At 39.0% G+C, this 21,510-nt stretch overlaps 1 protein-coding gene across 2 annotated transcripts in view; it reads right to left on the bottom strand.

Moving 5' to 3' along the window:
* NFKB1 (nuclear factor kappa B subunit 1) overlaps positions 1–21,510 on the bottom strand; it is a 119,311-nt gene that overhangs the window by 61,894 nt on the left and 35,907 nt on the right. For both annotated transcript variants that reach the window (XM_041757962.1, XM_041757963.1), the window contains one exon: positions 17,248–17,346. In XM_041757962.1, coding sequence (XP_041613896.1) covers positions 17,248–17,346 — 99 coding nt within the window. The remainder of the gene's footprint in view (positions 1–17,247; positions 17,347–21,510) is intronic.

Below are 21,510 nucleotides of genomic sequence, written 5' to 3'. Positions count from 1 at the left end.
CTCCCAGATTTGATTATCTGTGCCAAGCAGATAACTCCTTAATTTAAATTCCCTGTGCTTACCTTTCTTTGAAGTGTCTGTAACACTGCCAGCTGTCTGCAGAGCACCTTCCAGTCCATAACGTCTTTATAACTCAATCTGCCCATGACTGAACCTGTCACCTTTGTTCTGAAACCTACTCAACCGTTAGATGAACCCACCTCCTTTCAAGCATTCGAACTGGGATCCTCCCCATCATCTTAGATTCTTCCCCATTTTCACATTCAAACAGTTGCCAAACTTTGGCCAGGTCATAGCCCTAAGGTCTCTGGCATTTATCTTTCTCTTCTATTCTCATTGCCTTAGTTTTTATCCATCTCGGCCTGCACTCTGGGTTTAACTCCTAAAGAATCACTGCAGTTCTCCTACCTGGTGTCTCTGTGCCTTTCCCTTCCAAAACCCCTTAGCACATTGCTACCAAAGCACAATGCTGAGTAGAGCATCACATTCTTGTATTGAAACCTCTATGATAATCTACCCATTTGTCGCAAAACCCAGCCTAAATTCTTGAACCTTGCACAGTTTGGGCAGTCATTCCTCTCTAGCCTTATTCCCACCTTCCTCTTTCATGTATACTCTTCAAACTGGCAGAATTATTCACTATTTCCCATTCAACCTCAGATTTCTATTTGTGAGGCTTTGCTGCTGATTTTCCTGCTTGTGCTGTTTTTGCCAGTTAGATGTTAGCTCTCAAACTTCCACCTGTCCCCCAAAATTCAGGCCAAAATGCAATCGCTGCCTCAGGGACTTCTATGACCAACCAAAGTAGCGAGCTCTTACAAGTCTATCTTTGTCTGGGAGCCATTGGGTCATCCATTCTTCTATTCAAAACAAAAACAAACAACCCGAACAACTTTATTCAACCATCCCTACCTGGCAGCTACAGGTGCTGATTATGTAGCAGTGAACAAAACAAACATAATATTTTCATCTTTCAAATATTTTAGGGCATATTTTAGTTCCTCTATTAAACTGACTGACCCTTGAGGACAAAGGCACTAGTTATTTCTTCTGTGTCCCCAAACCCCAGCACAAAAACAGTAACGCATTAATCAATTCTTAAAAGAACTAATGACACAGGTTTGACCTTGGGTTTCAACACCAAATAAACAAACAAACAAACAAATAAACAAACTAATGACTGAGTAAATCATTGGCTCCAGGCTACAAGGAGGAAGGAAGGAGCAGTGAAGTGGTTAGCCGCCCCAGGGCACCAGTGAGGAAAGGCCCCTCCCCCCCCCCCCCCCCCCCCCAACAGCAGGGCTCAGCAGGCTGTCTTGCCTGGAGGTCACTGTCCTGTGACAGGGTTTCTCACTAACAGAACCTGGAGGGACTGCCTGGAGGAGTTTCTGAAAAGTTCTAACAAAAGGGGGATACAGGAAGCCAATAAACTTATAAAATTCTATTAACTCTACAAACTCCTTGGCTTAATCAGTTAGGCCATGGAGCCCTGGTACTATTTTTAGTCCTAAGATTATTTTTCTAAGAACTTGTACTCCCTTAGGCTTTTCCACTGAGAAAAAAGAACTGCCATTTATGCAGACTGGCCTCAGAGATGCTACCTCTTTAACTTTTATAAATTTAGTTTTTAGGGAGGATTTACCATGACATGCAATTTCCCAATTGTTCTGGGGCTTGGCCAAGGTGGTAGGATGGGTGGAAAACAATCATCAAGGTCGGTTCCAGGTAAAACAGAAGTGAGAGCCAGAGGAGGGAAGCACCGCCTTGGCCACAGGTTCTGTGCAATCGGGACGGTGGACCTCACATTCACCATCCCTGCCACACTCTGCTGGGGCAGCGGCAGAGCAGGGCTTTCTCTGCCAGCATCCCAGAGCCACGCTGTCACCCTCCCAGCCAAAAGCAGTCCGGACCTTAGAGTGTCAGTTTACGTTTTTAAGTCACTGAAAAATATCCCAGGAGTGCAAAATCTGGACACTTTAGCCTACCTAAAGCTGTAACTTATTCTCAAGTGTGATCCCAGGTTTGGAGAAAACAATAGGGGTGGTAGCACAGTTTGCAGAAAATGAATAAATTGTGCTGAATATAAGTGCCTCAAAATGCTTACATTTGTGAAAGAATGTTCTCAAGTCTGCAAATTTTCAGATAATGGCTGGGTCAGTTTTCAGTGTGAAGTTTTAGTGCTCCAGTGAGCACAGCATCCAGAGCTGTAGCCACCAGTTACTGCTCTGATCTTGGGCTAGCCACCTGTCTTCTTTGGGCCCCTGAATCCTTCATGTGTAGAACCACTACGTAATGCCTAATACATCTTCCAGCTCTAAAATTCTATGATTCCTGTTTATATGTATACGACACACAGGACAAAACCCAAAGATCACGTTCTCAAACTGAAGAAAAAAGAAAGTTTAAAATCACAGAATTTCTGAGTTGGAAGGAACCTAATAGATAATTTTAAAACTGTGAACATTTTAAAAACATTTCACCACAATTACAAACTGAGAAAACATACAATCAACACTCAAATTACCTGTTGCAATGGGGCCTCTGATAGCATGGAAAATCAAAATTCAGAGACAAAGAAAACCTTTATGTTAGGCACAGATTTCAACTTTTGTCATTAAAACTGAAATTGAGTACCCAAAGTGTTTAATTTCAGTTAATTCAAGGAGGGCCCTGTCCTAGGTAGGTAAGTCCTAATAATAAAGACCTGTCTTTCCGGGGGATAAGTAAAAAATGTGTCAATTACACAAGTTGGGGGGAGGGGAGACAGACAAGCAAAACAAAGTCAGAAGGAGAAATTTTAGTCTACGAAAGTTTCTTTTTTTTTAATCCGCACAAATTACACGAAAATAACTATAAGGATCAGACCACAGATATAATAAGACTGAAGTATGTCCAAAATAAAAACTTTAGGTTTCTGATTTATGTATTTTTTGAAAATAGAAATTATTAATATAACTTTTTAACATTATTTTTAAATAGTGTAAAGTCTCTCAACACTTTGTTTTTGACCCAAACATGATTTGAAATAATTAAGATTATCTTCTGATTCGGATACTCAAATTGTTGTTATTAGATACCACTTATTTCCTTCTTCTTCAAGGCGTACAGTCATCTTCATGATACGTTTTTCTTGCTTACAAAATCTATTCTTTTACTTCCACTGAAACCCACTGGTTAAAGAAGTAATTAAATAATTATGGCTCTCAATGACTGAAAGTACTTAGAGACATCATTTTCTGTAGAGTTTAATTTGTATCGGATCAAATACAGCTGCCTGGACAGGAATGTGGACCACTCTGGGAAGAAGACAATTAACTGGTCCTTTCTTCAGAAGGAAAGTACATAAGATAAGGCATTTCAATTCTTCTTCCGTGATTTCCTGTGGAAAACCCCTACTAAATCAGGAGAATGATGAGCGAGTAGAACTGGGAAATTTTCTTTGTCTGATTTCTCGTTGCCACTTTACTGGCTAATTTGTATCCCAGACCATGATGGAGCCAAAGAGAAAACGCGACCAAAGTGTCAGACTGAGGTTAACCAACATTTTGTACCATCTACACACTATGATGTAAGCCAAAGGAGGAAGGGGGAAGCACCAAAATTTCTAACAAGCTCCTCATCAGTGAGGATTCTGGAAAAATGGCAGGACTTTAACCCTGTTAAAAAAAAAAAAAAACCCTTCAATATGATAACTTTATATTGTTCAGCCTGTGTAAGATGACTAAAACACAAAGTACATGAAACGAATCATACACTTCGATGCATGGATGAAATATTCTGCAAGTTATTAATTTTTATCATTTTTAGAGATTTGTCAGAAAATGGTAACTGCCCTATAACCAAATCCTGATTTCCCTTAATATAAAGTTATTAATTTATTAAGCAAAAAATATCTTCAAAGGCATTAAAAAAAGGAAATTTTCTGACCCTCAAGGATCTTCCACCAGTTAGCTTCCCTGCCCTGTAGTATTCCAGTTTATTTCTGAACTAGCCCAGTGGCAATGAACTTCCTCCTGAGGCTATACATTCCACCTCAGGCAGCTCTAACTCTCAGTAACAACCGAAACCTCTCTCCCTGGACGGCTTCCATTCATTGCTCCTCATTTCATCCTCTTGTGATAGACAGGATAAAGCTCACCTTTTCTTTCCCATGATAGCCATTCAAATATTTGATGACAACCAAATTCTCCAGGCTATAAATAAGACTACTCCCCTTTGAAGGAGGTTTGAGTTCTGTCATCATTCTGCCCTGAAAACACTCAAGTTGTTTTCTATTTGTCGATGTATGTGGTGCCTATCAGTACACACAGTACTCCTGGGGTAGTCTTTCAACAAAGAGTGGGAGCGAGACCACCACATCCATGGTCTTATACATCCTACTTCTGTTAATGCAGCCTAATGTGGAATTACTTATTTGGTGGTCATATCACATTGTTGTGATGTTAAATTCACTATTACCTAAAACTTCTAGATCTCTTTGCTCACAATGTATTTGTGGTAATTTGTTTTCTGGATGTATTCATATCCTTTAAATATCACTGCTTAAGAATTTAGCCCTTTGCTCCCTGCTCAGCAGGCGTCTGCTTCTCTTTCTCCCTCTTCTCTCTCCCCCTCATTCTCTCTCTCACACATTCACTCTTAAATAAATAAGTAAACAATCTTAAAAAGAAAAAGAATTTAGCCCTTTGCCTTGCTTTTCAAAACTAATTTGAATTCAAATTGTTTGTTACCTATACTTCATGTTTCTGCAAAAGTGATAAGGCCTCCATTGAAGACATTAATAAAATACACTGGAGTGGCTGGGGAAAGATCCCTAAGGCTGGAACTATTCCTCCATTGACAGCACCAACATGAGAAATACTGTTAACCCCTGAAGTAACAAACTAGAGGTCTCCAGCATCTCACCATGTTACCACTCTAGAAACCTGCTAAACAAGAAACAGGAAGTACATTTGGTGTGATCTGTTCTTACTAAGGGGCTTGAGATGGATATCCAGCTCTCTAGCCTCTGGTTTGCCAGGAGCATTCAGTCACAAATTGGGGTGGGCAGTGGGTTGGAAGTGTGGAAACCAGAAGGTGATCTCAAGTAAGGCTGTGTTTTCCCCCAACCCTCCCCAAGATACACACATGCACGAATGCTTTCATGCACGCACACACATACACACACACTGCAGAGCATCCTTGAAGAGGCATTCCTCCAGCAAATCTGGGTAACATCTATATTATCATCCTGTATATATCTGTTTCTATGAAATCCTGGGGGCAGAGATGATCATATTGATGTGTGTGACCACAGAGCATAGCTCAGCACCCTGTTTACCATGTGGGGTGCACTAGATAAACATGTGCTAAAGACAGCCAAGCATCCTTTGAAACCTAGAAATGGAATAGTCTAGGTTTAGATGGATTCAGGTTTCTGAATATTCCAGAACACAATTTACATGAAGGCTCTCACTGATTCCTTTTGTATCTATATTGCTAGTCTTAAAAATAACAGAACAACTTGACTTTACCATGATTTCTAAAGAGTCTAGTTAATTTCATGTAAATAGCAGATAATGAGATTGATAAATACTGATATTCAAAAAATAAAATTACATCGATAAGGATGGGAAATTCCTAAAACTGAAAACAAACAAAAAGGCTGATTACATATCCTAATGATACCATATCTATAGAGAAGGATAAAAATTTAATCTAAGATACTTTTGAACACATTGCTTTGAATATCCTCTCGTGAATATATTTGAAGGTTAAAAAAAAACTGCAAAGAAAGTCTGAACTGTATTTAGTAAGCCTGCAGCTAGTATTGTTATTGGTATAGCAATTTAGAAGCTATTCTGTGTGTACTACAGGGCTGAGCAAAATGAGGAGGTATACTGATACCATTGGCAACTACGGTTTTCATTATTAGAGAAAGGTGATACAGATATGGAATGGGGGAAGGAAAGGAAGAAGCCTGTGGGGTTAGACTGGAACTAGAGGTATCAGAATGAATTAAAATTTTTTAAATTAATTTTCTAGCTCTGTCTAGTGAAAGCCTGAAGGAATTTCTCTGATAAAAGGAGCTAGGGCTTCTTGAAGAGATGGATGATTCCAGGGTTGGCTCAGGGAATGTATAGAACGAGCCTGCTGCATTATATTATTTCAGAAACAAGGAAGTATTCAAAAATTGAGTGAGTACATATCAAAAGGATAGAGGAGCAAATACAAATAACTTTCACTGGCCAAGACTGGGACCAATTTAAGCATCAAAATAAATAATGACAGGAATGGCTTAAAATACATGCACTAACAAAATAACCAATGAGCACAATTGATACTAAAAAACATTTTTAAAGGATTGTGAAGAGAAAGTTCTGTGTTTTTATTTTTTTGAGAAAGCTCTATTTTTTAAACAGAATTCCAACTGACAAAAAGTAAAAGGAATGATGTAGGTAGAAAATCACCAATTGCTAATAATAATTAATTCAGGAAAGAATCATCCATGAATGTAAAAACCACTGGAAGAAAAAGACAAGGACGGTGGCTTGTATCAGGGTGGCAGAGTGAAGGTGGTGACAAGTGATTAGGTCCTGGGTAAGATTGGAAAGCACAACCAGTAAGACGGCCTGAGAGATCAGATGTGCGGTAGAAGAATAGAAGTGTTCAGCATAACTCCAAGGGTTTTGGCCTGAGCAACTGGAAGGATGGAATTGCCATTTTCCAAGAAGGGAAAGATACTAGGAGAAGTAGTTTTGTAAGGAAGATTTGCCATGGAGAGAGTCCACTGAGGAGCCCAAGGCAGAAGAGGCCCCATTTCAACTCAGAAAAGTTGGGAGACTATCTAGGATATGATCTCACACCCGTTTTCTTTATGAAATTGTGCAGTGGTACGAATGGCATCGGTCTGGCCAGCTCACAGGAGTAGATGGTTAAATTTTCAGAAATATTGCAAGCCAGCACTTCACACTGATAGCTTGAAATTGACCATGGTGGGAGTATTTACATCCAGGAAATTGACAAATACTACAAATCAGGGTTTTGCCTTTGTTCTCCAGGAAAGCTGGTTATCAAACATTTACTAGCACACAACTGTACTAAAGGCCCGACTCAGTGGGGAAATAACATAGGAATTACTTTCTTAAATAAATTATTCAAAACTCTGCCAAACTTCTCTAACTTGAAAGATTTTCTACTACTCCCCAAATATATAATAATGATATATAAGGGAAAACAATGGATACATATGTGTAAATATCTTTCTAGGTGCAAAATGGGACTGAAATGGTCTTTATCCCATGCTTTAAGACCACTATTTATAGTGGTCATATGCATAATGAATTGAATAGTATTCCCCTGAAATTCATGTTCACCCAGCACTTCAGAATGTGACCTTATTTGGAAATGGGGTCTTTGCAGATGTAATTAATTAAGGTGAGGACATACTGGATTATGATGGGCCTGAAATGCAATGACTGAGTTTTACAAGAGAAAGGAGAGGCAGATTCAGACAGAGGGAAGACAGCCATGTGAAGACAAAGGCAGAAACTGTGGCGTGCTGCAGCTAACAAGTCAAGGAGTGTCAAGAATTGCCTGTACGCAATCACCAGAAGCTAGAAAGAAGGCAGGAGTCTTCCCTGGTGCCTTCGGAGTAAGCATGGCCCTGCTAACAATTTGATTTTTTTACCTCTGGCCTCTAGGATTGTGAGAGAATAAATTTCTATTGCTTTAAACTACCCAGTTTGTGGTAATTTGTTATGGCAGCCCTGGGAAACTAATACAGTGCTCATGCAAATGAAATTCATGTATGCGTAGCGTCTAAGAGAACACAGTTAAGAAGCCTAACAAAAGTTTAATATATCCCTTTCTGGCTTCCTACTACCTATATTTTCATAAGAAATCATGTGCTACATCTAAAAGTAAGCTTTTTGGCATAGTATCTCTTTTCAATCTCCTACTTTAACAACTCCAGATAAAAGGAAGGACATGGTGGAAATAGAGTGGAAGCAATACTAATTAGTGAAGTTGTGCTAAAAATAAATTAGTGGACTGGTGAAGCTTTTGTATAACTCCATGATTCCATAAACCAATCAGCATAGTTGTCATTCAACACTCAAATTAGTGCGGGTATGCAAAAATAAAATTAAAGGGGTGCCTGGGTGTCTCAACTAGGTAAGTGCTCAACTCTTGATTTCGGCTCCAGTCATGATCTCAGGGTTATGGGATCGAGTTCTGTCTTGGGTTCCATGCTCGGTGTGGAGCCTGCTTAAGATTCTCTCTCTTCCTCTGCCCTCCCCCCCGCAACCCCTGATCACACATGTTCTCTAATAAATAAATAAATACACCTATGATTTTTAAGGCTTACTATGTGCTATGCACTGAATAACTCAATTTTATACATATATCTTATGCAGTAGGTATTATTTATCTTAACTTTACAGATGAAGAAACTGAGGCTTGGCTGAATTGAGTGACACTGCTAAGTAAGTGGCAAAACTAGGAATCAACATCACACCCAGCCCTAAAGTAACTAACTTTAGAGCTAATGCTTTAAAACCTAAAGGTGTGGTCCTCAAGCCACCTGATCTTACCTCCCACCTTAGAACCTCTAAGTGTAGAATGGGAAACCTGCAGCTTTATCACCTCCTTCCAGGACTTCGGTCAGACACCTGTTGCTCTGTCTCCTGTATCCCTTATCTCACCATTTCCTTCAAGTTTTCCACCTTTCTGTGCTACATCCCAGGACATTATTTCAAATATATTTAATAAATGAAATCAACTCTCTCTAATCTTGATTTTAACTCATTCACTGAGTTAAATCATTTCAGTGACTATATTTTTAATTTGGAATCCTGCTTTCTTTTTAACATTAGTCTATAAGTAGTATTCCATATCATACAGAGTCTTCATATTATTTTTTAAAAACAAGTAGCATCATATTTTATCCTGTAGTTATATCATGATTTACCTATGCACTCATCTGTTGTTATATCTTGTCATTATACGACATGAGTCTTTAGAAGTTATCATAGAATTACAGAAGCCCAGATTGGCTAAATGATCCATTGTGGTTAAGCATGTGTGGAATAGGGGATCCCTGGGTGGCGCAGCGGTTTAGCGCCTGCCTTTGGCCCAGGGCGCGATCCTGGAGACCTGGGATCGAATCCCACGTTGGGCTCCCTGTGCATGGAGCCTGCTTCTCCCTCTGCCTATGTCTCTGCCTCTCTCTCTCTCTCTCTCTCTGTGTGTGACTATCATAAATAAATAAAAATTAAAAAAAAAAAAGCATGTGTGGAATGGGTCCCAGGCATCTCTGCAGTTATTCCTGGGTGATTCTGATGTCTCAGACCACAGATTTAAAGGCCCCTCACACAGACCCTTAATATTTCAATAACGAATAGTATCCTGTGATGGTTAAGAGTGCATGGACTCTTAAAGCATACTGCCTGAACTGACATCTTCACCTCCATCCCAGAAAGACTATGAGACTCAGGGTAAGCTTCTTAAGTTTTCTAGGTTTCAATTTTCTAATTTAACAACTGGAGCTCAGAGAACCTATGTCAGTAGATTATTGTGATACCTAAACGAGACAATGAAAGTACGCACAACAATCCATTCTTATAATTGTTCTGTTGGGTGGATAGGGACCTCAAGGGAGAGGAACCGTCTGTGAATGTCCACATGCACCTTCCAGCCCACCCTCAGGAGACCTCAGGGAGGCAAATGTAGACCAGAGGGCTCTGATCTGGAACTCCTGTGCAGGTGAGAAGAGGAGGCTGAGACTTCAGGGTAGCCTACAGCCTCACCTCTAGAATTGCTGACAGGCAGAGAAACAGCTTGTCTGTGGAGGAAGGGATTTCGAGGGTTGTAGTACTTCCAGATACCCTTATCTTTTCAAGAAGAATTACCAGTATATGACTTTATGAGACCTGAATTTTTGAATGGAATAAAGAGACACTACATATAATCTTCAGACAGAACCCACAGGGGTTAGAAGCCATCAGAAATTTGCTATAGACTGAACAATGGTCCCAAGACAATCATGTATTCAGAGAAGAGGGAAGAAAAATGGGAATGGGCAACAGAAGAAGGTCACCAAGCCAGACCAACAAAAACAAAACTAAAAATTCAAGAATTTGTGGTTGGTTCCCTTGATAATCTCTAAGGTTTAAGACTCATAGCTATGATCTCTGCCAGAAGTTTCCTCAATGAATAGCTCACTCTAGTTCTTAACAGAGGCAATGAATACATACAGTGAATTTAGAGGGCTATTTTAAAAAATATTCTACTGGGTAATGTTTTATTCTAGAGGCTGAATGCAAAACTTCTGAATTACTTGAAAGAAAAATTGTCTAGAAGTCTAGATTGTGGTTACACATGGAAGAGAATTTTATCTGCTTGCCTAGAGCAGGACCGGATACACAGGGCTCAATGACTATTTGTTAAAGGAATTTTCTCTCTTTTGACTTTAATCACTAATGGTTACTTCATGCTGAAATCAGTATCAATATGGAAAGGCAAGGGGGAAAAAGCAGTGAGGCCTATTCACCTTTTTTGTTTGCTGATAGTAAGTCTCCCTTCTTTTTCATCCTATAGTCAAAGTAAAGGGAGGCTTTCCTGAGCTTTGTGTTGGCACGCAGAAGTATTTCAACTCACTTAAAATGGATTTTAAAAAAGGAAAAACATAACTATAAAATTAAAAGATACAAAAATTAAAAATTTATAAAGATATAACATATATATAAATACACATCAATCTTTTAATTAGCTGCTGTCAAAAAGCTAAAGAGATATGTACTCTATGGCATTGATTCTTAACCCTGTTTGAGTCTCTTCCTTTGAAAACCTGATAAAAAAAGTTATCTCTTCAGAAAAATGTATATACATTTACATAAAATTCTGCATGGAAATTCAGAAGTCCTAAAATTCTCTGAAAACACCCAAAGGGACCCAGGTTACAAAGCCTTCTCCTCAATATACAGAGCAGAGGGCTCTGCCCCTAGGGGAGGTCGTTTTTTTCCCCTATGAACATATGCAAATAGGAAACAGCTTAGGGGTGTTGATATAAATTTTAATAAATGCTACGAGCTTAGGTTCTATATGCATGCCTCATTGATGATTGGTGATTTTCTTCCCTTGCTTTTAGAAATTGAGTCAGATTAAATTATTCAAAATTAGTCTTAAAACCATATCCTCAAAATGACAAACCTCCTGGATCAGACAAGTCTATACAAAGCAAAGGTTATGCAAGGATATGTGATATCTCTAAATGCCACAGCAGATCAGCCAGTCTTTATTTGACCTCGACACAACTTAACATTTAAGATTTTTAAGTGAGAGACACCAGGAGTGGGGACTTAAAACAAAACAAAAAAATATTCAAGCGGGCAGGAGGGACCACCAAAAAGCTGTTGCTGACCTACATATCTCAACACGTGCCTTCTGTTCAACGTACAACGCTCAGGAAAGAACACATATGTGAGAACAAGCTTTTAGAAAACATTTGATTAAAAATAGTTATGCTCACATCAGCTGTGGTTCAAGTTGTAGTCCATCGCATTTGATATTTATAACCGAAGAGAAAATAAAAATACCAACTGGTAAGCTATTTGTATTTTCGAATCAAGGTCACTGACACTGCTTTCTGGTTGGCATTGAGTGGGCTCTGCTGGAGGATGTCAAACTGGTTGAGGATGGGTGCTTTCTGCCGCTTTGGAAGAGAACACTGAGAGTTTCTAAAACCCCACGGGGCTGCTCCTGTTGGCACCCTGCCACCTCTGCGAAGAGGAAAGCGGTTTGATTAATAAAAAAAAAATCTGATGCATAACTTTCGGGAAAAAGAGGGAAACGAGCCTTCCTTGGCACTCCTTGCTGAGTCAAAAACAGGCAAGGACAAGCTTGGCCCGGAGGAAGAAGAAGGTACTTGTGCTTTTCTGCCAGCCTCCCCCATTAGGAGTTCCGTGATGAAATGAAAACTGAGGAAACTTTAAAGAGAAACATTATTGGAGAGTATAATAGAATATTAAATGTTTAACAACAGGAAAGCTATTCTTTAAGAAGGGTGAGGCATAAGGGTTAGTTTGCATATTTACTTTCCCAAGATTTTTCTTAGTGCTATTTTTTGTTGTTGAGTCAGAATAAACTCCACAGTGTAAGTGAATACATTTTATCTAAATGATAAAGAGGAATCAGTAGGTTAAAAGTGAACACTGATCTTCAGTGGAGCCTAGTTTTAACTCCTATTTGCCCTGAAACGGAGCCATGATATATAATAGAAAAGTAGGGTGGATATCAATAAAATCAATTTTCTTGAAAATGTCAGTATTTATGGAAGCATACTTACGCAGTAAAAATAGCAAATCATATTAGAGAATGAAATTTCACAATAGTGGTTTACTTACCAAAAGAAGGAAAAAATTATAGGTGAATAGAGTTATAGCCATAACTATGTTTCATTTGAGAGATCAGAAGCGAACATGGGAGAATGTTAAGATCTATTAAATCTAGATAGCATATGCCTTGTTTGTTGTACCAATTTTTAAATACTCTTGAAGTATGCTTGAAGTATTTTGTAATTAAAACAATTTTTTGAAAAGAATGTGAAGACTTACACAGCAAGGCTCTAGAAATCTGATTGGGATTCTCCCTTGAAAGGAGCATGCAGAGCACGAGATGGTCCCATAGCCTATAGCCCGAGTTCTAGAAATAATCTCTACCCAGTAAGAGTGGGTCTAAGCCTACCCCAGAGCCAACTTATTAGAAATAGGGTTTTAGGCATGGGACAAAATTCTAGTAGAAAAAGTAGAAGTGGGTAGACCCCTAGCGTTGTTTTAAAATGATAACTTGAGTATCATATTTGGACAATTAACAAGAGAGTAACCCAACCAGATTTTACATTCACATACTGTGTAAAGTGTAGTTAGAGGTCTGCAGCTCTGAAGTCACAGCCAACCCCAGGAGCTTTCTAGATGGCCCCCGGCCCTTTGCTGGTGCCTGCATGTGACAGAATGCATGGGGAGCCACCAGCTTCTCAGAGGCCCGTCAAAGGAGTGCTGTGCTCCAAGAGAGGGGTGAGGCAAAGAGAGGGAGTAAGAACAGAGAGGAGAGAGAGAACAGGAAGAGGCTGGAGGTGAGGAAAAGGCAGAGCCTGTAATATTTCACTGTTACAGCTGAAGCATATGTAGGCCTCAGAAATGGCATTTCTTCGCAGTAAATCTAAATGCCCCCTTCTGAAGTTCCTGCAGGAATGGATTCTGGGGTAAGTGCGGGGCGCCCTCTGTTATACCTTCCTCCACTGGAAGGGATGATGAAGGCTATTCCAATGATGCTACCATTGTTCACGCACAACCTCGGCTCTGCAGGTTCACTGCCTTGGCTAAACCTATTTCACTTTCACTTTCTCTTCTGTTGTTTCTCTTCTGCAACAGTTCATAACCGAGTGCCAACAGAACTCCTAAGTTAACTTTTAGATATGCAGTTATCATAGAATATGGAATGTTTAAAACATCTTTTTTCTTCTCTTTAATATCCAGATATGCTAGCTCAGAGATCCCAGAAGAAATTATATAGTCATCATGATCATCTTGAAAATAAGTATCTTCTAGTAATGGAGAAAAGTATGTATGTTTGCAAAATAATATACTTAGGCAATTCCATATAACCCATGTGCTACAGCATTAGAGTAGAAAAGTACGCATAGGAGAAATGTTAAGGTTGATTTGACTCTGCATCTAGATCAGCGGTTCTAAAGCAGGTTCTAAAGCATTTTGCCCCCCACTCCCAAAGTCGGCATTTGGCAATGTCTAGAGACATTTTTTGGTTGTTGCAACTATAGAGAGGCTATTGGTTTCTAGCAGGTAGAAGCCAGGGATGCTGCTGAATACCCTGTGATGCACAGGAAAGCCCCCCTAACAAAGAGTTTTCTGGGCCAAAATGTCAGTATTGCGGAGTCTGAGAAACCCTGACAGAGTTGTACCCGGCCCACCCCCTTCCAGACCCACACAGAACAAGAGTTAGTTCACTACAACAAAAGACATGTATAATTGGAAAGATCCTCCTGATAAGAGATATATACCAAGAGCAACTCTTTCCTCCGTCTAAATTTTTACAGAGAATAAGGATTGAAAATCCATTTGAACCTGAAAGGTGACCCTTTTACTATCACTGTTAACAGTGATCCTGGGAGAAGAGCTCTGGGACAAACGCCTCATGGTTGTGTCTTTCTCTTCCTCCTCTCCATCCTTCTGATTAAGAGCTTTTAAGATAAATAAAATGACTTCCTTTAACTGTTATGAACAACAGAGGCACTAAAATTCTCACTGAACAATGACAGCTAGGAGAACAGTGACAGTTTGTAACAGATTCTCTAAACTGTTCTTCCTTTTCTTACAATTGGACTAAGTGCTTAATGAATATATCCTGAATTAGTGAATAAAAAATAAATGATTGGGTGAAATAATGACACGTAGCTCAAGTTCAATAATGAGCAATCTTACACATTTATACTGACTTTATTATTTGTTGTTTATATACCTATTTTCCACTAGTATTAAAATCTTTGATATAGAAACTATGATTTGAAAAGAACATCTAATGTCTCCATTAGGATGCTTCATTTCTGAATTATTTTGTAAATGTGAGGCAGCAACCACTACACGAGGAGGATATATGAAGACTGAGCATAAATGGATGAAGTTTTTAATTAGGTGATACATTTACAACAAATATACTATGTATTTGTTAGTATCAAAAACTGTTACTTAGCCACAAAAGACTGGAGCAATACAAGTAAATAGTTCATGAAAATACCATAATTTATATTTTTTGTACAGAACCAGTCTAGAAAAAAAAACCATTTTTTTTCTCTTGATGTTAATTCCTCAGTAGTTAAAGCCAGTATCAATGCTGATAACATGTATCTTTCAGTTATCCTTATTATAAGCACATACACAAATGCATAAAATACTTATATATATATATGATACGCAGACACATATGTTAAAAAGATAAATACTAGAGGAGTGCTTGGGGGGCTCATTCAGTTAAGCATCTGACTACTGATTTCAGCTCAGGTCATGATCTCAGGTCTTGAGATCAAGCCCCACATGGGGCTCCATGCTGGGTGTGGAACCTGCTTAGGATTCTCTCTCTTCCTCTCCCTCTCCCTCTGCTTCTCTGTCACATTTGCGCACAGGTACTCTCTCTCTCTCTCAAAAAGAAAGAGAAGAAAAGAAAAGAAAGGAAAAGAAAAGGAAGGAAGAAAGGGAGGAAGGAAAAGAAAGAGAAAAGAAAAAGAAAAAGAAAAAGAAAAAGAAAAAGAAAAAGAAAAAGAAAAAGAAAAAGAAAGATAAGTGTTGGATCTGACTCCTTACCATCGGAAGCCTCTTGGCCCCCTGAGCCTCTCTCCCTCTTGTCTTCAAGAGTTCCAATTCTCTGCTCTTTATTTTACTATAGTCTCCCACATCCTATTCCGGAGGCCCCTGCCTCCAGGACCCTACAGGCACACACTCTGCCGGAGAGTGCAATAAGCAACAGTCTGCTGTTGGAAGAAGAGCCACCAACCATTGAGAAAGGCAAGTGAATTCCTCTGTCTGAGCCTCAGTCTCCTCACAGACATTATGCTTTTCACCTGTCAGAACTGTTAGGAGGATTAGAGGAGATTATGTATGTAAAGCACTTGGCAACTCTTTGGTGCTTAATAAATGCTAATTCCTGTGTTTATTGCTGCTCCTCTTTCCTTGCCCAGATTCTAAAGGACTTGAGCCCATAAGACTGTGGTCTCCTTCCATGAGTTAAACACATTATATTGACCCCACCTAATGACCCTGCATGGGAAAATCTTTCATTCTGTAGGGCAGCGAGGACACTTCCGATACAAATATGACAAGTAGGGCTGAGACCATGTAATAGGGGTGAATTTCACTCAAAAGGTAAGGAGTAACATCACAGTATTTTGTCTTTTGTCTTGGGACTGGGATGAGACACTAGAGAGTTCTGGACCTAGAAGTGGAGAGGGAGGAGAGGGAGGAAGCAGAACACAAAGCTGGCAAAACCAAAGGCAAATTTCCTCCTCATCACGGTTTTACTGAGGGTCTGTCCTGTTGCCTTTCACCTTCTCACAAAGACAAACCAAGAGTAAAAGAAATAAGTATGTTCTACCCTGAGAGGCACACACCCCTCGGTGGAAACTGAATTGATAACCTTTTGCCAAAGCCTAGTATTACTGGACAAATAAAACTTTTACAAATAGCCAAATTGTAATTATCAACTGGCTTATCTGCAAAATTCTTACCAGTCAGTCCATGAACCACGGCATCATGTTAGAACGTAAGAAACTCAAAACCACTCTGAGAATGATATTCTCAATTAAACTAGTGAACAGAAAAGAACCTGAAGATGTGTAAAGGTTTGACCAGGCACGCTCCAGACATGTCAGAAAGCAGTGGGTTCTGAGGACTAGCACGTATAGTTGCACGGTTGCTCAAGAGAGGCCCTGCAGTACTTTCAGGCTCTCTGAAAACACTCACACACATTCTCTCATTCAATCTCTAGAAGACTCTATGAAGTACAGACCATTAACATTTCTGCAATGTACACAGTAGGGTCCTGAGGTTTAGAAGTGTCAGATAACCTAGGCAAAGGCACACGGCTAGTCACAGAGCCTGGATCTTAGTCCAGGCTCTTGAATACCATGCCACATAATCCACAAACCCAGTCATCTGTTGTTTTTCACTAAATCTTCAAAGGGCAAGCATCACCGGGGTGGCTCAGTCAGTTTTAAGTGTCTGCCTTCAGTTTGGATCACGATCCCAGGGTCCTGGCATCAAGCCCCACGTTGGGCTACCTGCTCAGTGGGGAGTCGGCTTCTCCCTCTGCCCCTCCTCTTACTTGTTCTGCCTCACTCCCTCTCTTTCTCTCTCAAATAAATAAAATCTGGAAAAAACAAATCTCCAGAAGGCTGAAATTAAGCACTTCTTTCAAACACTTATTAAAATTTCCAGAAGTATACAACTAAAAAACCCTTGGAGATGATCAAGAAATAGTAAAAGTCGGTCAACATTGTAATCATTTTGACTATATGGAAATATTAATCCAATTTAAAGATTTGTCACTTCTGCTAAGAGACAAATTTCTACTTAAAAAGTATAAGAATCATTTAAACATCTTAGAACCAAAGGCAGACTATATTCACTTAGAGCATTCCTTTCTTTTGCTCTTCGGAAATCCAGTCTTCCAGAATCATATAGAAGGACACCACAAACTTACTTTGACCTGAGGGTAGGACTTCTTGTTCTTTTCACTAGATGCACCAGGGAGTCCACCATGGGATGGGCCTTCACATACATAACGGAAACGAAATCCTCTCTGCAAAGGTGAATACAGAGCCAACAAACTTGAGAAATACTCATTACAAATTATACGAACAAAGTTATATATAAATGTTTAATTCTTGTGTGTATTAGGTGAGAGAGGAAAAACATAACCTGTGAAAGAGGACTGCAAACGAGACCCACTTTTCCCATAATCTTATTATAAACATAGATGTTAATCGATACTTGTGCACTGAGCTGTGGCTTAAAAGCCAGGTCCCTCACCCTGCAGAACCTCTCCTGCTGTGCCTACGTGGGGAGTGAACCGCTGAAGAGTTTAAGCCTTGGACTTGACATGCTGCAGCTTGTTTGAATCAGAGCTTCCTCATCTCAAATTGCCACTGCCAAGCTCCTGAACTTGGCCATGTTACTGATTTGTGCTTCTTTGACTTTTACTTAAAGGAGTTCTTTTATCTACTCTGATTACAGTTGGTTCGGAAGGGAATACAGAAATGTCCTGTTAAATATATTGTTTCAGTGTTGTAGAAGACACTATGCAACAGTTCAGAAGATAAGATTTTAGGTTTTATGATTATTGATATTATTAAGCTCCAGCTTGATATATTAACTGACCCGAATAATCCAAAACCAGATAATGCCTTTCAATACTATTAACTCAAGAATTCTACAGATGTAGTAAATCAGTGAAGAGATAGCTGGAAGCCTTTAGCACGTGAACTACTGTGGGCAGATAAACACTGAAGTTCTATGTTTGTTTGTTTTTTTTAAATCTATACATATGAGAAGATAAGACAAGACCATCTGTAAGGTATATTCCAGTTCTAGCATTTTATGATTTACAAAGCTAACAGTTATAACTGTATATATTTGCATACTAAGAATAAAACTAGGACTATTATGACAATGGATCTGATATTAGGGAAGCTTAATATTAAGGGAGCTTTCAGAATTTTTCCTAAAAGGCTCAACTTAAAATGATGTCAATCAATATGTGGTAGTGTTATAGTTTAAACTTAACCAAAGGTTTTCTTCTTTCAAATCCCTTTCAAAGATCTTAATTAAGTTAGTTAGTTAGTTCTTTAAGGAACTTTCAATTATTTTTACAGTGGGACTGACTTCATATAAACAGTGCTAGAGCACTAGGCTATCAGGAGCTCTGCACACCCACTACCTGGTGGTAGAGGCTTTCTACCTTGCATACTCAACAACCACAAAGCATGGCAAATGCAAAGGTTTTCACAGCTTTGAGCTCATGAGCCAATGCAAAAACTCTTGTCCTCCTTGATCGCTCTATATTTCACTATGCATCATAGGGTCTTACAAAATAGTCTGAGTGGTCCAAGGGCCCTGAACTAATTTACACCTTTGATAAACATCTGGAAATGTCCCTATATTTTCTGAGAACTTTCTGATTTCCAAAGAGGATCAGTCCGAAAGCATATTTTATGGGATGAGTAAGGCCCAAAGTAAATTCCCTAGTGTGGGCAAGTTCCTCAAGTCATACGTGGATCCAGAGTGTATCATCAACTCAATAAACTGAGACTTAAAATACTTTTGCATATGACTCCTCAGGAGATTTCAAACCCAATACCAGGGAAACCTTGAGGTATAGTTAGTCATTAGGAGCAATTTTGCGACTTTGCTTCTCACAAAATTCAAACTAAAAACTGAGTTACAAATTCAGCCCTATGCCTTTTGTGGACAAAGGCTGCTGGCTTATTTTTAATATTTAAATGAAATTTCTAAAAGCATGAAAAAGCAGCAGCATGTGCAACATGAGCCTCCAGAATTGGCTAACCATAAAGATAGAGATTTATTGACTGCTAATCTATTTAAATACAACTTCAGTTTTTAAAAAGCATTAGATAATTAGCACTGAATAATATGCAACAGAACTGGATATTCTAAAGATTAGTGGTCTACGCTATGACTCATCTCTGTCTGCGCTAGGGAAAATTGCAGCAAAAAAAAAAAAGAACAATTTTTCTAACTTTTTAAAAAATATTTTTTAATGAACAATTTTAATAAAGTAATTCATTACCTTTAATCACAAAATTCCTTTAGACAGGTGGAGAAATATATACATGCATGCTTTTATATCTTATTGGGAGTAGTGTCAAATACAATATGAGTAAAGAGACATGTCTTAATAGCTTGCTTACAGTTTGAATGGTTGCATAAGAATATCTAAACTTCTATGCAAAGGAATTTTTAACCTGAGGATGGAAATTTATTACATTTTTTTCAGGAAGATAAGCTGTCTCCACATGTATAGTCTAAATGTGTTTCTGATTCTAAATTTTTGAGATTAGAGGTTTGTCGATCCACAACCATTCATTTTAGTAACTCCATTTGCTTACAATGAATCATCAACCTCAAAAGCAAGGACTACATCTATCCTGTCAGAAAGTCTGACTTAAATACAATCTTTTTACTTTCACTGGAGTCAGACATCAAAATAACATTAGTTGGTAAACAAACACATTGTTTTACTCAGGTGAGCTTTTTGACATCTACGTGTAGTGAATTAAATTTTGAATTTTGGAACTACATAGCCCTTTAGGTAAATCATATGTGTCAATTTTTCCTTATGACTGGTAAACCTGTAATAAGGAACTGCATTTTAAAATTCTTATTATTTATGCTTATGAAAATAGATATTTGAAAAACATGCTTTGCCTAGTATGTAGAGAAACAGATTTTAGTTTGATTTCTCACTTTCATGGGTTATGCAGGTTTTGCAAGCTAGAAAAATTTCCAGGCCAGGTCATTGCATAGACTTCTAGGGGATAAACTTCCACTGGGAGAGTCTTTCAGAAAATTAGCTACCTCCTATGAGAATTGGACATGGAGGGCAGCCTGGGTGGCTCAGTGGTTTAGTGGCGCCTTCAGCCCAGGGCCTGATTCTGGAGACCCGGGATTGAGTCTCACGTCGGGCTCCCTGCATGGAGCCTGCTTCTCCCTCTGCCTGTGTCCCTGCCCCTCTTTCTCTCTCTCTCTGTCATGAATGGATAAATAAAATATTAAAAAAAAAAAAGAATTGGACATGGAGGTAAAACAAAGGCAAGTCATGTTGGCAGTCCATGGAATCTGTCTGCCACTGCAAGCAACTGGAACAATAATACTACGAACTCTCATGGGGCATTCTGTCTCCACATCAAAAACCTTTATCCAAGTTCAGCTTTATAATAATAGTTAAGAAAGTTATATCCTTTAAATTCTAACCAAAATCCAAACACATGTCACAATTACAGTAACCACAATGGATGCTTTAAGTTCTTGACCTAGTTAGCATGTGTTAAATGTTATACAATGCAAAAGTGTTACACTCACTCAGCTGAGCTACTAAAAACATTTAGGAAAGCTTTGGGTAATAACTGCAAGACAGCAGGTATACCCATCTCCAGTCTCACACTAATGTGGTAAGCACATCCATTCAGAGATTTACTTACTTTTTTTTTCCTCTCTTTTTTAAAAAATATTTTATTTATTTATTCATGAGACACACAGAGAGAGAGAGGCAGAGACACAGGCAGAGGGAGAAGCAGGCTCCATGCAGGGAGCCTGACATGGGACTCGATCCGGGGTCTCCAGGATCATGCCCTGGGCTGAAGGTGGTGCTAAACCACTGGGCCACCAGGGCTGCCCTTACTTTGTTCTCATTCTGTGGGGGTACTATACTATTCTCCTGAAAATCTCATAATAATTGAGCTGTCTCCAATAAGAAAAGCATTAAGACTTTTCTTCTTCTTTCATAGCAATGGCCCCACCCAATTTCCAATAAATATTTATCTACAGAGTGGGGGGCATGGTAACGAAGCCACTTCAATTCCCAGGTATCCTCAACAAAATCTAGTGGTAAGAGGAAGAGCCTGACAAAATAAAATGCTCCTGTCCTGTCTCAAAGAGGCTGACTCTAAAGTTAACACCAGAGGGCAGAGGACCCAATCGTCCATTCTAATACTTTATCTACACCCCACTGGTACTTATAGTATCTTAGGTCACATGTTCCAAAGAACAAACAGAAAAGGGTGGGGCTTCTAAAGGAAGGAGGAAGGCTAAGAGGTAAAGCATGTACATGGACAGGGTTGATGGGTGTATCTCAGTATATATAAACTGCATACATGGCTATTTCCTTATAAATGAAAATGAATGGAGACAACTTAAGTTTTTTTTCTAGGGAGTGGCTGCTAAGAAA

This window comes from Vulpes lagopus, chromosome 6 (assembly GCF_018345385.1).
Source record: "Vulpes lagopus strain Blue_001 chromosome 6, ASM1834538v1, whole genome shotgun sequence".
Classification (NCBI taxonomy): Eukaryota; Metazoa; Chordata; class Mammalia; order Carnivora; family Canidae; genus Vulpes; species Vulpes lagopus.
This window is presented reverse-complemented; position numbering and strand designations above follow the sequence as displayed.